This window comes from Galendromus occidentalis, unplaced genomic scaffold (genome assembly GCF_000255335.2).
Source record: "Galendromus occidentalis unplaced genomic scaffold, Mocc_1.1 scf7180000076583, whole genome shotgun sequence".
NCBI lineage: Eukaryota > Metazoa > Arthropoda > Arachnida > Mesostigmata > Phytoseiidae > Galendromus > Galendromus occidentalis.
Window position 1 is genome coordinate 36,871 of NW_003804572.1, and position 13,567 is coordinate 50,437.

Consider the following 13,567-nt stretch of genomic DNA (forward strand, 5'->3'; position numbering starts at 1 on the left):
TTGAATCCAAATGAATAGAATCGAGCTTGGAAAGGAGTCTGCGTTCCGCGCCAGGATATTTTTCAGCATCCAACCCAGTCGGCATTTTCAAAAACTCGTTGTTCAGCTTCTATCGGGAGCCCTTCCCACCCGACCCCGCCAGGATAACTTGAATTTTTTTCAGGTGGAATCCCGATCGGTCGGGATTCCACTCCGGGCCTCGTCTTCAGACGATTCGGTCAAGGGAGCTTCAATCCCACTGGTCCGAGGAAATATGTTCAGTCAGCACTGCCCAAGCTCAGAACGAGGTGAAGAAGACGTTGATAGGTTCAGTCAATCGTCAAATAAGAGAAGCGCTTGAATAGGGTGTCCTCCGGACCCTTCATCGAATCGGGAATGGCTGCCAAGTGAACATTGATCAGATTCACCACACGTGCCCTTTATTGGTACGCACTAAACCAGGAATTCGGATGAAAACCAATGCCGTGCCAGAAGTCCAGCGATATCGGTGACTTCTGACTGATGATTCACACAACGCTCCACCCGAATGCACCGCTCGTGAGAATCACGGCGAGCGAAAGCAACTTCGATATCATCCAGCATCCCATGGACTCTTGCAGCGGGCTCGTTACCAGATGATTTCATTAAATAACAACGAAAAGTTAGTATACAAAAAACGGAACGATTCCGTGAAATCACACATTTTCCTTTCCTAAGGAAAGGCGTCGATGGAAACAATGAGATGACTAGCAGCAGAAAGACGGAATGGCCTGGATGTGGTGGTGATTTCTCCCTCCGAAGCTTAGTGCTCTTCTCGGCTCAGCTCTACTCGCTCCTCTTCGAGACGATCATTCACTATCGACAAGTTCTAGATATTGCTCTCTACGATTCGACCTCGATCTCCTGTTCCACTATATCCCAGCCGAGCGGCAGGTTCACGCGTGCTTTCGGAATTCAGAGCTTCTCAGGAACCACGAAATCGTTGAATTGGTTGAAAACTTCCACCTGAAATCAGAATGTACGACGTTCACAGATCGGGAGGGTCCACGTGGATGACACAGCCGCCTCAATTCACCACGGAAATCACCTTGTCTTTTAGTTGTTGACAGAGCTGCAACGCTACGGTGAACAATACGAGAGCTTCACTCAACCACGGGACAGAGCATTCGGCCTGATCGAAAATATCGTTCATTAGTTAATTATCAGTGATTGCCTAGAATATCGATTACTCCTCCACTCTATCTCTCATGATTCGGAGAAGGCTATAGAGAGCTCACCTGTAAGACGTCGAATTTCTGTTGACCATGTGAATCTTTTTGTACGTGATAAACCGCGAACACCAGCTTGTAACTCTGTACGTAGAAGCTCACAGCTACGTCGTTCGGTAGGGGGGCTGCAGGGATTTCTGCAAGAGAGGGACGGGATCGTTAAGAGATCCATGACACGAGTTCCGACCTGAGACACGTCGGACACATGAGCCTCGACGCAATAGTTGAGAGACTGCGCAAAGCACGAAATGGGGAAAATACATTTTTACGTACCATGTTTCGACCTTGCATTATATCCTCAATGGTCCGTTTCTTAGGTACGACAAGGCAGGCTCGCCCTCGACCCAAGCAGCCCATGACGGCCGCCATGAGATTCCGAACCTGGAAAGAAATCAAATCTCGTAAGCTAGAGCTGGAAGGTTCATCGACAAGGCCGAAGTGGTCCATGAATCCTTGGAGGAGTATCCAGAGGGAATGATCGGCACTTACCTCCTGACCGGATATGAACTCGAATTTACCTCCAACTCGATTCGGATTCAAAAGATTCATCGCTTGCATGAGGTGGTTGCCCGCATCTTGAATCTGTTGGAGTTTCCATTGAGCGTCGTTTTGCACGATGGTGCGTTGACTAGGCTGGGCGTGTTTCGGGAGCCTCAACGTTATGTCAGCATGACTAATCGAGTCACCGGTCAGAGTAGCAACAACTTTTATTTGATCTGCCGATGTCGCGCTGCGGGGAAGGGGTACCGTTAAAAGGAGAAATCGAAGGGTCCCGGCTGGCGGATATTCCCGCGGAATAGCGGGATCGCGTGGAATTGAGCGCCACAATGGATGATCCATGGTTTAAGTCCTACATTCGTACCTATAAAGCAGCCGAAGATACTTTTGCATGTATCTATACGTTTCCCGATCTTATTGTGAAAGAGCTTACATTGTGTTCTGCATTACGAATTTGTCAGATCTCGCATCTGTTTGATGGTGGCCCGGGATTGAGAGGGGGAATCTCTTGGAACATTCCTGCGGAGAACCAGACCTCTTTCATTCAAAAGGTGATCACTGATCACTTTAAGGGCTCCGTATCCGGAATGACAGATCGTACACGGGGAAATGACATCAGAAAAGCCCGCTGGCTGACTTTTGTCTCGAAGTACATGTTTCGCATGTGGCACGCGACCTAGCATTGTAGCAATCAACTCACCGCGATTACGCCTTGGAGTTGCTCCACAATGTCATTCACTTCGAACTTGAGCAGCCACTCGTACTCCCTCTGCTAAAAAAAGAAGATTCACTCTTCAGAGCGCACTTACACAGACTCAAGCTGAGCCCCATCAATGAATCACATCAAAAGGACTCCAGGACTGATATAGTCGCGGTTCCTGGTTTCTGGGGGAACACAATATAACGGGGATCCGTTCACCCACCAAGGTTTCGACTTCGTTAGAATGCCCCGTTGACGAATCATCCGGTCGTCCTCCAGTGGTTGCCATTCCGATAGGACCCAACAGAAGACTCGGAATCGCTGGAGAACTCAATGGTGTATTCCTCTTGTCTCTCCAGGGAGTTTCTCCAGACCTGTTCCAGTGATCGACGGTGATGGCGCTCGAACAGGAGAGACACCATCAGCTCTTTCTCTCACCAAGTAGAATGTTTCCTGTGATTTCTGCCTGCGAGCGTAGATCGGATGCGCCTGTCAGGAGGGGACCGCCATCGATACTCACAGGAATTGGACAATCTCAGGGATCGTAATCGTATTTTCCACAGTCACTGAAGCATCACAAAGTAATCGAGACCTCAGATCAGGAGCGATGGATGCTTCCCTCGACACCGATCGCGTTCTCGAAGCTTTGAATTTCACCGAGACCTTGATCAAATTGCCCACGCTGCCCAAGAACTCATAATTCGACGTGTACTCGGAAATCGACCTCCAGAATCGGTTGCTCCAGGTGCGATACAGGGGACGCCGCGTTGTTGGTACAAACCTCGCTGGGGAATGAGGCTGGTGCGACTGGAGAAGCAGCGTGGTAAAAAGAATACCCAAAGATAAGCTGTCCACCATCGAAGCCCCAAAAAAGCAACACAGGGCTCGATGAAGAAACTGTGAAGATTATCTTAATGAAAGCAGTGTTACGCGTCTCGGGCCCTTGGATCGACCAGCGAGTAACAACTCCTTGGTATTCGCCGTCATAACTCGATATAAGACTTGATCTACCATCACTGGGCGGTGCGTTGGGGCTGAGAAAAATCCGAGCAGTTCTTTCTGAATGCTGAATCGAGTTGTCCCCCCGTGTCATCGCCTTCGCCGACCCGAGGTCAATCCAAGAAGTTCCGGAGGACTTCTCGGACACCTGGAACTCATTCCTATCCCGATTGAAGGGAACCTTGTCAGCAGTCGGAAGGTGACTCCGATAGCGGAACCTTGCCATGGATGGAGCCATAGACGATTCGATTTTGCATAGGAATAGTTCCGTGCGAAGCGCGGCTGGGTAAGGGAGGTTCGGTGCCATTCGCAGGCAGACTGTTGAGCAGCAGCAGCACCTTATGCCACACACTTCGGATGGCGGAGCGGGCTGAGGCAAAGGCCGTCCAAAGAGAATAACAAGCACTGTTCGTCGGACAACCCAGTGTCATCCAACGTTCGTGGACTCTGGATTGTAATGTGCACCGACTGGATGTAACCCAAATCGTCGCTCTTCCGTGGGCTTTGTTTCGTGTGCGTGGTTGGAGCAAGTTCGGCTCTCAAAAGTTCGGGTCTTTTCCAGGCTTAAACGCGGTGTCCCAGCTCACAGGTTGGTAGTCAGTAATCACATGACGAGCACCCACAACGTCCCGTTAGATGACGCTCATGATGTGCGGTCGGGATTTTGCCGAATTTCGACGGTATGCTCGAACATGGGCTCGCGAGCTGTCTCCCGTAGATCCGCAGACTTTCCGCGAGTGCGCCATGCAAATGATCAGCCGGGCTCTCAAAAGGGCGATGTCAGCTGTTCAATCAGTACGGAAGTAGCACCAGATCGTTCATTCGACTCCGAGAAATCGAGAGAAGTCCTCCTGCGAACTTGATTTCTCCGCAGTCAAGAGTCTCCATCTCACAATATCGAATATTCCTGGGCCAGAGCTCCTCACGAGTGTTCTGGCTTCCAGAGGCGAGGATCGATTCAGAAATCAGCCGACAGGAGACATCGCGCTCTGCCCATACGTTTTCCTCGGTGCGGTTTCGGATTTCCCTAGTCGTCCCTCCGCACCTTACTCACAACATCCTAGATTTCTGATATCCGAGACGTTCCACAAATAAGAAGCGAGCATTGAGCAGAAAATGAATTAATTCCCGGGGAACGCGCTAGCCGGTCACGCGGCTCAATCCTAATGGAGGATTAAATGCATGTAAATGAATTCAGCTCTCTGCGAGTACCTCCTCACTACTCAGACGCATACGGACAGAAAGTATCGTTCCCAAGTGATTTGGAAATACATCACGGCTCATAGTCGTTGTAGTGGTTGCGGCAGTAGAAGCTTCCACCCGGAAATCTCGAGTGATTCACGGGCGGGCCGGTGCGCGAGCGAGCAATGAGCGACTCCAGTCTACTTCGCGGCAGTGGACAGGATTCGGAAAAGTTTTGACAATATATCTAGTCGGATAGAAGAGCTGGACAAGAAACAAGTCTGGCTCGTATTGTATTGCCCCGCTGCGCGTGTAGCTCCGGCCCCCAAAGAAAGTGGATAGTTGACCCGAGAAAGTGAGATAAACAACATGGGACACCTGAGCATTCTGGTTCATGGAGAAGCAAGCGATGCGATTTTATGCAGGGGCACGACTCTGAGCGGTACCGGTGTGGCCGCCGGCGCGGGCTTTCACAGGGAGCAATGAGCGGTCGGCGGAGCATTTTTTCTCTCCCAAACTTAGTTCCGAAGCCCTCGAGAATCGTACGCCCTTCAAATTCTTGATTACTTTGTGAAACGTTCACGATCCACGATTCGAAAGATGCCTCGATTGTCTTATCGGTGCGCCCCGTCGCCCCGGGATTCAATGAGTTCCGTACGTTTTTACTTCGGATGTAAAAACTCACGAATTCGGAATGCTCATTCGCCGTCATCAATCATGATCAAGATCAGTTCGATAATGGTTGGAAAAACAGATCTACATATGTCGGCGAGTCGCCGCTAGAGTTTTTCTCTCCCAGTCTGGCTGGGCGCAAGAGGCATCGCAACCGTTATCAGCGATAAACCGATCCACCCTGAGTAGATGCTATGGTGAGATAGTCCCGGATGAGCTTGTGGTTTCGGGGAACTTCTTTGTAAAGAAGTCACCGAGAACGATGTCCTGCTCGGACACGAGCCACCTGACGAATACGAACAGGTGTACGAGCAAATACTTCTTTGGCGTCTTAAATTGGCAAGCGAAGCAGCCAAGGTCGAGAAGCATGGAATCGTTTCCCCACCGCTTTTTCACGATATTTCGCGTCAGAAAACACGAACCAGTCTCCGTTTCTCCCTGTCTCATCCTCCGTGTAGAGCCGACTAGGATTTCGTACCAGGTTCTTTTCGAGAGCTTCTGCCTGGGAACTTCAAACTTCCCCCGTTTTTGTGTTGAGGAGGGAGAGCATTGGAGCGCTATGGAAAACGCGGCAGAGAGCGATCAAGAGGAAGGATCAATGTCGGCTGGAATTTCCCCAGTAGCACACCGCTAAGTGCGCGTTTCGGCGAAAATTCCCGGGAGAACTCTGAGCATCTAGCAGGGGATCCTCGACAGTCTTGGAAAAAAGATAATCTATAAGTCTTTCGATAAAGCTCTGGAGTCAGGACTCTTAATTCACTCATAAGTTCTCGGGTGATGGCGAATACCTCGCTCCCAAGGATCCAGTGAGCGGTGGTTGGAATCTCACCGGAAGACCAGGTACGATAGGGCTAGGGGTAAAGTCGAAGGAGCTGATGTTTGTGGGGAGGGTCGAGATCTCGCGAGCGGAGTAGAAGGAATTCTCAGGTTGAGAGCGCCCGTGAGTAAGGGAGCACATCTATCGGATAGACTTCTCCACCGGCGGTGCTTCGACCGCTACATTCCTCCTCCGACAGGGAGGAACATCGTGTTACTTAAGTTCTCGGGACGGTAGTTATAAGTTCCGGAATCGTGGGTGGGGATCAGAAAAAAAAGCGAAAGATGTGCTTTCATTGTCGGGGTCTCCGAAATGGGTACGCAGACGGCTCCGATGGTAGGTATCTGCACTAGAAGACGAGGATCTTGTTTCCGATTTTCCATGAGAGTTTTCCATCATGTCCTGTGCAAATGACATTGAGAATTCTCGAACAGTCTCAAACCAGTTTTATTCGATCATGCACATCATGGTGGCGGAATCGACATTCGGCTGCTATGTGCAATTCTATGGGGGCCACGTTTTTGGACGTACTGAAAATCTTCGCGGACATGGGGAAGGAATTCTCCCAGAAAGTACTCATCACAAGAACATGGCTGATCCACCTGTGCAAACCGTGAGGCAAGAAAAAACTCTTCTCTCCTTGTAGGCTCTAATGATGATGATTCTCCGACCCGTCCCTCTGAGACCTTCGAAAATACTCACCGAGAACGTGCAACGGCCGCAGCCTCAGAAACTTCGCAAGGGTAGAACTTTCACTCGGAAATCGCGTTCTGATTTGGATGTTGGTACACGAGTGGTCGTCAAAGTGAGTATTGCCATTTTTCATCGACTTTCATGCCCTATGCAAATCCTCATTCCCTCTCGGATCCTGACGCTGCGCCGCTTCCGAGGAAAGCGATCCTGATTTATATTGCAAAAAGCAGCGACGCTCCCATGCTCCCATCGCGTTCCGGTGGATTCTCTCTAGTCTCAAGTGAATGGAAGTGAACTCTGTCGCACCCAAGCTCCGTAGTATTGGGAAGCGCAGTGAAGGCATTCGCCCATTAATTTTCGATTCGGAAAAACTTTTGCAGGGTGGGAAGATGGGAACTGTCCGCTACCTTGGAGAGATTCGTTTCGCCGCCGGTATTTGGTGTGGAGTGGAGCTAGACAAACCTGAAGGTCGACACAATGGTGAAAAATACGGCGTACGGTATTTCCAATGCAAGAACAATCATGGAATCTACGTGCCATCGTATAAGGTAAGCTTCCCGATCCTCTCATCGTGCGGTCGTTTCTCGGTACATTGGTGGGCAGGAGCACGCGCCGCGCGTGTATCGAACACGACAGTGACATGAGATTTGAATCGAAATGTCTGCATACTGGCGACTGTTGTCACATCACAGCTGTCTCCCATTGAGAAATGTACGATAATTACGGGCTCGATTGCCGCTAATCCTCTCAGGTCTTCCCGGTGAGCCGGTTCATCGAGACGGTGATCGTGAACGAAAACAGCCTCGACAGTCTAGACTCTGAGCCCACCTCCTTGAACTCACGGAGCTGTCTGGTCGAGTTCCTTCAAGAGTCCAAGTTGAGTGAGCTCGATGTGTGGAATCTGATCAACGAGCGCGAGTTCGGGGTGAGTGGAATTCCATCGTTCAAGGGGAGACCGTCCTCAGCCAGGACGATCGCTTCCGAGAGAACATGCTTTGCGGAACGATCTCTGCATCGTAGTTGGAGAACAACCGAAATCGTATGTCAGCTCAGAAAGGAGCCACAGGTCGTCGTCCTCTTCAGCGTTCAGATTGCGCATTAAAGTCCTAAGTGGTGTCATTGTATGAATTTTCGTGTATAATTCCGAACTCTGATCGCGATACTAGATGATCCATTGTTTTCGCAGAAACTTCCCCCGATACTGATATCGCGGCGAGGATATCCCTTGATATTGATGATGTTGACATGGATTAATTTAAGCGGAGGAGGCTTCGAGAGAGAGTTATTACGCTTTTCTCACAACCACGACCTGTGTTCCTCTGTGGTACTGAGACGTTACAGAACAACGAGACCTAATAGCCAGCTCGTCAGCCGTTCATTGTGTTCAGTGTTGGATCCGTTGTGCTCCGCATAGAAAACGATCTATGCTTTGAAGCGGCCTCGATAGCCCGGGAGAAGTTCGAGGAGACCCTTCGCTGCTCACGTGCTTCTCCGGAAGGCTTTTCAGACATGAGTACAATTCCGCGTTGCGGGCGTACGCAAGAGCGAACGATCAAATCTGTGAGCGCGGCCTCAAGCTCCTCGTGACCCTTTCCGCACCTTCAGTCAGATATCCTTCAATAACCATTTGACGATGATTTTATTCCAGAGGATATACGACGCCTACTGCTCAATGCCGATGGAGCGCACAGGTCCCCGGGACGGCACCGGCGTTCGGAAGATGCCGACTCAGAAGCTTTCGAACAGAGTGCATATCGAAAAAAACAGCGAGGTGAAACGATATTCATCGATCGATTGTAATATTCAGTGAAATTCACTGGATCGGAGAAGAAATTTTGCCACAAACATCAGCCAATGCTGGACTTTCGTGTTCTGCCGCGATGCTTTCTGACCACCCCACAAGGAAGAGTTCTAACAAGCGTGCTTTTTCAGCTCAGAACGCTCGCAGTCAGAAACGCAGCTCCTCTCAATCAAAGACATGAAACAAGCTGTCCGGATTCGGGCAGAACTTTGATAGCTCCACCGAATACAGGCAGTAGGAAAAAGGCATGTTTCTCATCAGACGATATCATCGGAGAGCGGAAATATCGGTCAAGGCAAGATGACCATCGTTATGAGATGGCCGTCCATCGACCATGGCTTCAGTGATCAGACCATCATCTTGAATTGTTCGAGGAATTTATCAATTTTTTTTTCCGCAGAGCGGTGAGAGAATTGTCAGGAACCTCCAGTATTCGACGAATTTCCCGGCTGCCAGTCGGACGTCAAAGCTCCGAGAAAATCTCACGAAGCACAAAGACGCAGTGCCGAAAAAACCTCTGGGTGAGTCAGAGTGAGACATCCTACCCTCTCACTACCATAGTATCCTCGGTTCCCCGAGACGGAGATGAATGAGTTTCACTCTCGTTGTCCGGCGAATGATGAACGCCTATCAGGCTGACTGAGCGAGTTAAGAGCAGCGCCCGATTCTCAACGAAGTGGGTAATACCCAAGATTTGAGCAGGGGAGCCAATCATCGAGGGTAGAGCAGTTTAGGAGCGAGCTCTCTCCGGAGAATCGCTCGGGCAATGGATCCCTTCACCTTGACCTAGGGGAGCTTCCGGAAGCCGATACTCTACTGTCCGTGATTCAATTAGCGAGAATCTCACAATTAGATCTTTCGCCTAATTCGATAATAATCAAGCGGACGAACCCCGGGGTCCCGCGATCCATCGTCCGGCGGCTGTGCTGTGACGTTATGCTGCTAATTACGCCGCGATTCGAATTCGTCAACCGTTGGCCCGGTTCCTCCTCGCATAGTCGAAACCCCGTTAGAGTCTGAATCCTCACATATGGAAAGCCCCGGTGGTGGTTGCTGTTCTTTTCTTGAGGGAGAAGATGAAGAGCCGAATGAGCCGGTGGCAGTGTAGCTCACAGTGAACTAGTGGCACTAAGCGCAGAGACCACATCAGGAAATAGAAGACAGGTCGCTGGCCGGACAAGAGAAATCTCGGACTCACCTCAGTTGTACAATGAAGTGACAGGAAGCGTGAAAAAGTTGGCCCCGGAACGATTTAATCTGATTTCGTCGGATTTCGTGATCCCTGCTCCTCTGTGCATAAAGAATGATGACGAAATTCGCGCGTGCCATCGATTCCATGAAATTGTTCGTGGAATTCATGCAGAAGAGGAGATCAAATCGAGGCAAGGATCGTGATGGCAGCGAACGCAAGAGAACCCCCGTCGCTCATGAAAACAGCAGCTGGAACGAGTCTAGGCGAGCGTACCGAAACACACCAGCGAAAGGTAGCTCCTCATCTGATCCTGATTGGAGACAGTCTTCTTTGGAATTAATCCGCGGATCTTATTGCGTCTCCGGAAACTGATAAAGCACCCCTTTGCTGAACGCGCGGGCTGAGGGGCAGCCGCCTTCCACTCAGTGAAAATGATGCTGAAGAATTTTTGCGGCCGGATTACCTTCAGTGGGCCTGACTCGGTCGGTAACTACATCGCTTCGCATACGAACTTCGAGGATCCGAACAATAGCTGAAGCCTCGAAGAGGAGTTCGGAAAGTAGTTAGAAGACCTATCTACCGGATAATTTGCTCGCTTCGCTCGAGGAATACATATGTAGGCGTCATAAAGGGATACCCTGTGTTCCTTGATATCACGGAAGATTGAGAGACAGCTCCCAGATTTCTCCCTGTATGCTTGACGAGAATTCGGAGGGTCAGGCATACGGGGGAACAATTCGGTACGGCAGTCGCTTGGCCGGGTTCCTCGATGCGACTAATTATAGTCGAATAACTCTAGACTAAGTATAGCTTTCGAATTGCCGCGAGTGAAGCGACGTACAATCTATTCCAGATGGCCGAGCTTCCTACAAGGTGGGAAAACAAAAGCCCCTAGAGACACTCCCGATCCAAGTGAACCAAAAGAGCGGAAGCCAAATCAAGAATCCCAATCAAGGTAAGTTCGCACTAACTTCTCTGCGCGACTGGGTCGGCGATATTCCGGCTCGTCATGTCACTCCACATATTCTCCACATGTCACTGAACATGTGGAGAAACGAAACGCATCGTTTTCGAGAGGCTACGAGAATGCGGTCAAGAAGGAGCTTCAATATTCTTTCTCAATGGACCACCCCGCCGCGGACGGAGCCTTCGGATTTACGCTCTCAATATTAGCGGAGCGGCTCGGAATTGGAACCTCTAGGACTCTCTGCGGGCGCTGCTTCGAATACCCAGCCCTCGGAATCGAGTCCATATATTTGCACAAGCCCTCAAGATTCTCGCCGTGGTCGTTGCATATCGGGGTTGAAATCAAATCGGTTCTGACAGCGATTCGCCTCCCACGCCAGAAACACCATTCGCCCATTATCACCGATCGAATCTGACTATCGATCCGACCCGATACGATAACGGCAGGCGCGTCCGCAGGGGGGAGGGGGGCGGGAGGGCCATAACCCCCTCCCAGATTGTTTTTTCGTGATGCTATTGATTGTACGGCATAAGAGATGTCGCCACATCGGATTTGAGCCCTATGCGGAAATCTGATCTAATTCCCCCCCGGATAGGAGGGGGGAGGCAGAAAATCTTGACATCTCAGAGCTCGCAACGCTCCCGGGTGATAGACGGGAAGTTGGAAAATAGACTCCGAAGCGTCACATGTCTCCTTCGAAGGTCGAAGGCGGGAAATTTATAGCCTTCTGTGGAAAATATTCGCTCGCAGAGAGCCCATCACGAGACTCACAATTAGCTGACTGCGAGCTGCGAGGAGACCGAGTGAAACCCCGTGTCAGCAGAATGTTTCGGAATATTTACCGCTGTGGAGAAGCCGAGCTGTTTTTTAGGTCAGTCTTGAGCCTTACGCGAGTGGAGTATATTATGAGACCCTAAAGGGATAGGTTCCCCGAGTCACGCGCAAATCACCGATAGTAGAACCGAACTCACTTCATTGGCGAGCCTCTCTAAAAAAAAAATGATGTCCGTAGAAATCCTCACCCTCGGAACGATTCAGATCGGTGACTCTTCTCTGGTGGTCTGTCATCGAACATCGACTGCACGGACTAGATTCTTGGAGAATCGTTCCGCCGGTCACTGTCAAGCCGGATCGTTGATTCGGTCAGCTATAATCACAACGCGTGGAAGCGCGGAACCGTAATCCGATGAGGCCGACTCGCTCCACTGGAAATTACCTTTTAATGCGCGGCTTTCAAAACTCAATGGTTCAATTTAGCGAGACTTCGACCGGTTAAAGGCGTATGACCGTCGCGGGCATCGGACCGCTTTGTGGCATCAGCGCTTCCACCGCCCCCGCAAGTCACGATGGATTTCTTGTCATGATCATGCGACTGCCGCTACGACTGATGATGATATCCGTGTAGCTTTCGTTCCACTTAAGCAATGCGTGAGGCGTTTAACATACTTCCACAACCGCACGTTGCCGCCACCATGTCTGACTGAGAACGGAGTCGAGGCGACGACGGCGTTATTGTGCCAATAGCGACACTAGGGCGAGGCTCAACGAAAACTCCAGCTGCGTTCCGCATTGGCATTATTTTCGATTCCGCATGAATTGGCATTTTTCTGCCTCTCAGAAACCGAATCCTCGCGGCTCATGGCACCGAAGAGCTGCCATCGGGCGACGGGTATTCGCAAACAGGATTGATGAGACCAGAAGATGGGTCCAGACTTTCTGGACGAGACCGACATCGGACTTGATGTTGGACACAAGATGTCTTATATCATTCATGCCAATCTCTGCGCTTCCGACTGATTCCGGCTCCGCGAGAGTTTTCATCGAGATTCTCGATGATCCGTGGTCGTCAGAGTGGGAGCAACTCGCGATCCTCCCCCTTCCTGGTTTCAGCTTCTACAGGCCGATATCCGGCTGTTCGGATCGCGCATTTTCCGGAGACTCCTCAGAATCGATCGCAACGAACTCTCGAATAGTAAGATCAGCTTTTCGGGGTTCGTCATACACTCATCGATCTGATAATCGGGCTCGTGTCCGGCCTCGGACTTTGGACCTCCAAGGTCACCAGAGCTTCAGAGCCGAGAATCGCTGGGATGCTGACGGGCGATCTACCGTGTTCCGATACGAGGAGCTTTGGAGCGAGAATTCCAGTGGCTCGTTCAAGGTTCGCAACGTTATTGACCACGCTCAAAGTTCTATCGAGGGAAGCCGGAAACGAATTGAATTTCCTTGAGCGGTAAGAACATCGATATGAGTCCGATAACGGCCCAGTTATTGAGGAGGCTCTCCGGAATCGCTATGCCCTTGTTGCATAAGACGTTTTTCTCCATCAGCTCGATTCCTGCATGACAATTCGCGTGATTTGCGCAGTTTCGATATCCAATCGCGGTACTCGCGGGGGGATCTCGCTAACGAGGAAATAACGTCACATCGTTTCGGAGAAACTCGTGAAAAGGAGGTACTTCTTCAAGGCCGAGCGCCTCTATTGTACAGCGCCCCGTCGGTCTTAATAAATGCCCGTTTTAGAGGGTGCCGCGGCCGCTACCGCCACGACATGCGCGACATCTAGCGGCGAGCAAATGTTTCCAACGGAGTTGTTGTTGATGTTTTCTTGGCCCGACGGACCAAGGAAGCGAGCGAGCGATCAGACAAGCGAGCAGCGATCGCACAAACCGGCAACGGACGGGCGAACGGGTGAGCTGTCCGGCCTGAGCCAGCGAGCAAGCGCAGAGCACCACTGGTAGAGCTACAGGCGACCGTCACAACTACCAGTGAGGGGCTGCTGGCTGGTTGGCAGACGGA

General features: G+C 50.8%; 1 protein-coding gene across 1 annotated transcript; it reads right to left on the reverse strand.

Moving 5' to 3' along the window:
- Window positions 1-416: 416 nt before the first annotated feature.
- On the reverse strand, window positions 417-2,827 carry rogdi (rogdi atypical leucine zipper). Its single transcript, XM_003739670.2, has 8 exons — window positions 2,669-2,827; window positions 2,446-2,517; window positions 2,179-2,264; window positions 1,737-1,977; window positions 1,517-1,628; window positions 1,257-1,372; window positions 1,067-1,150; window positions 417-984 (listed from the first exon to the last, which is right to left on the reverse strand). The coding sequence occupies exons 1-8, from the start codon at window positions 2,732-2,734 to the stop codon at window positions 934-936; spliced, it is 828 nt and encodes a 275-aa protein (XP_003739718.1). The 5' UTR covers window positions 2,735-2,827; the 3' UTR covers window positions 417-933.
- Between the last annotated feature and the right edge of the window lie 10,740 nt (window positions 2,828-13,567).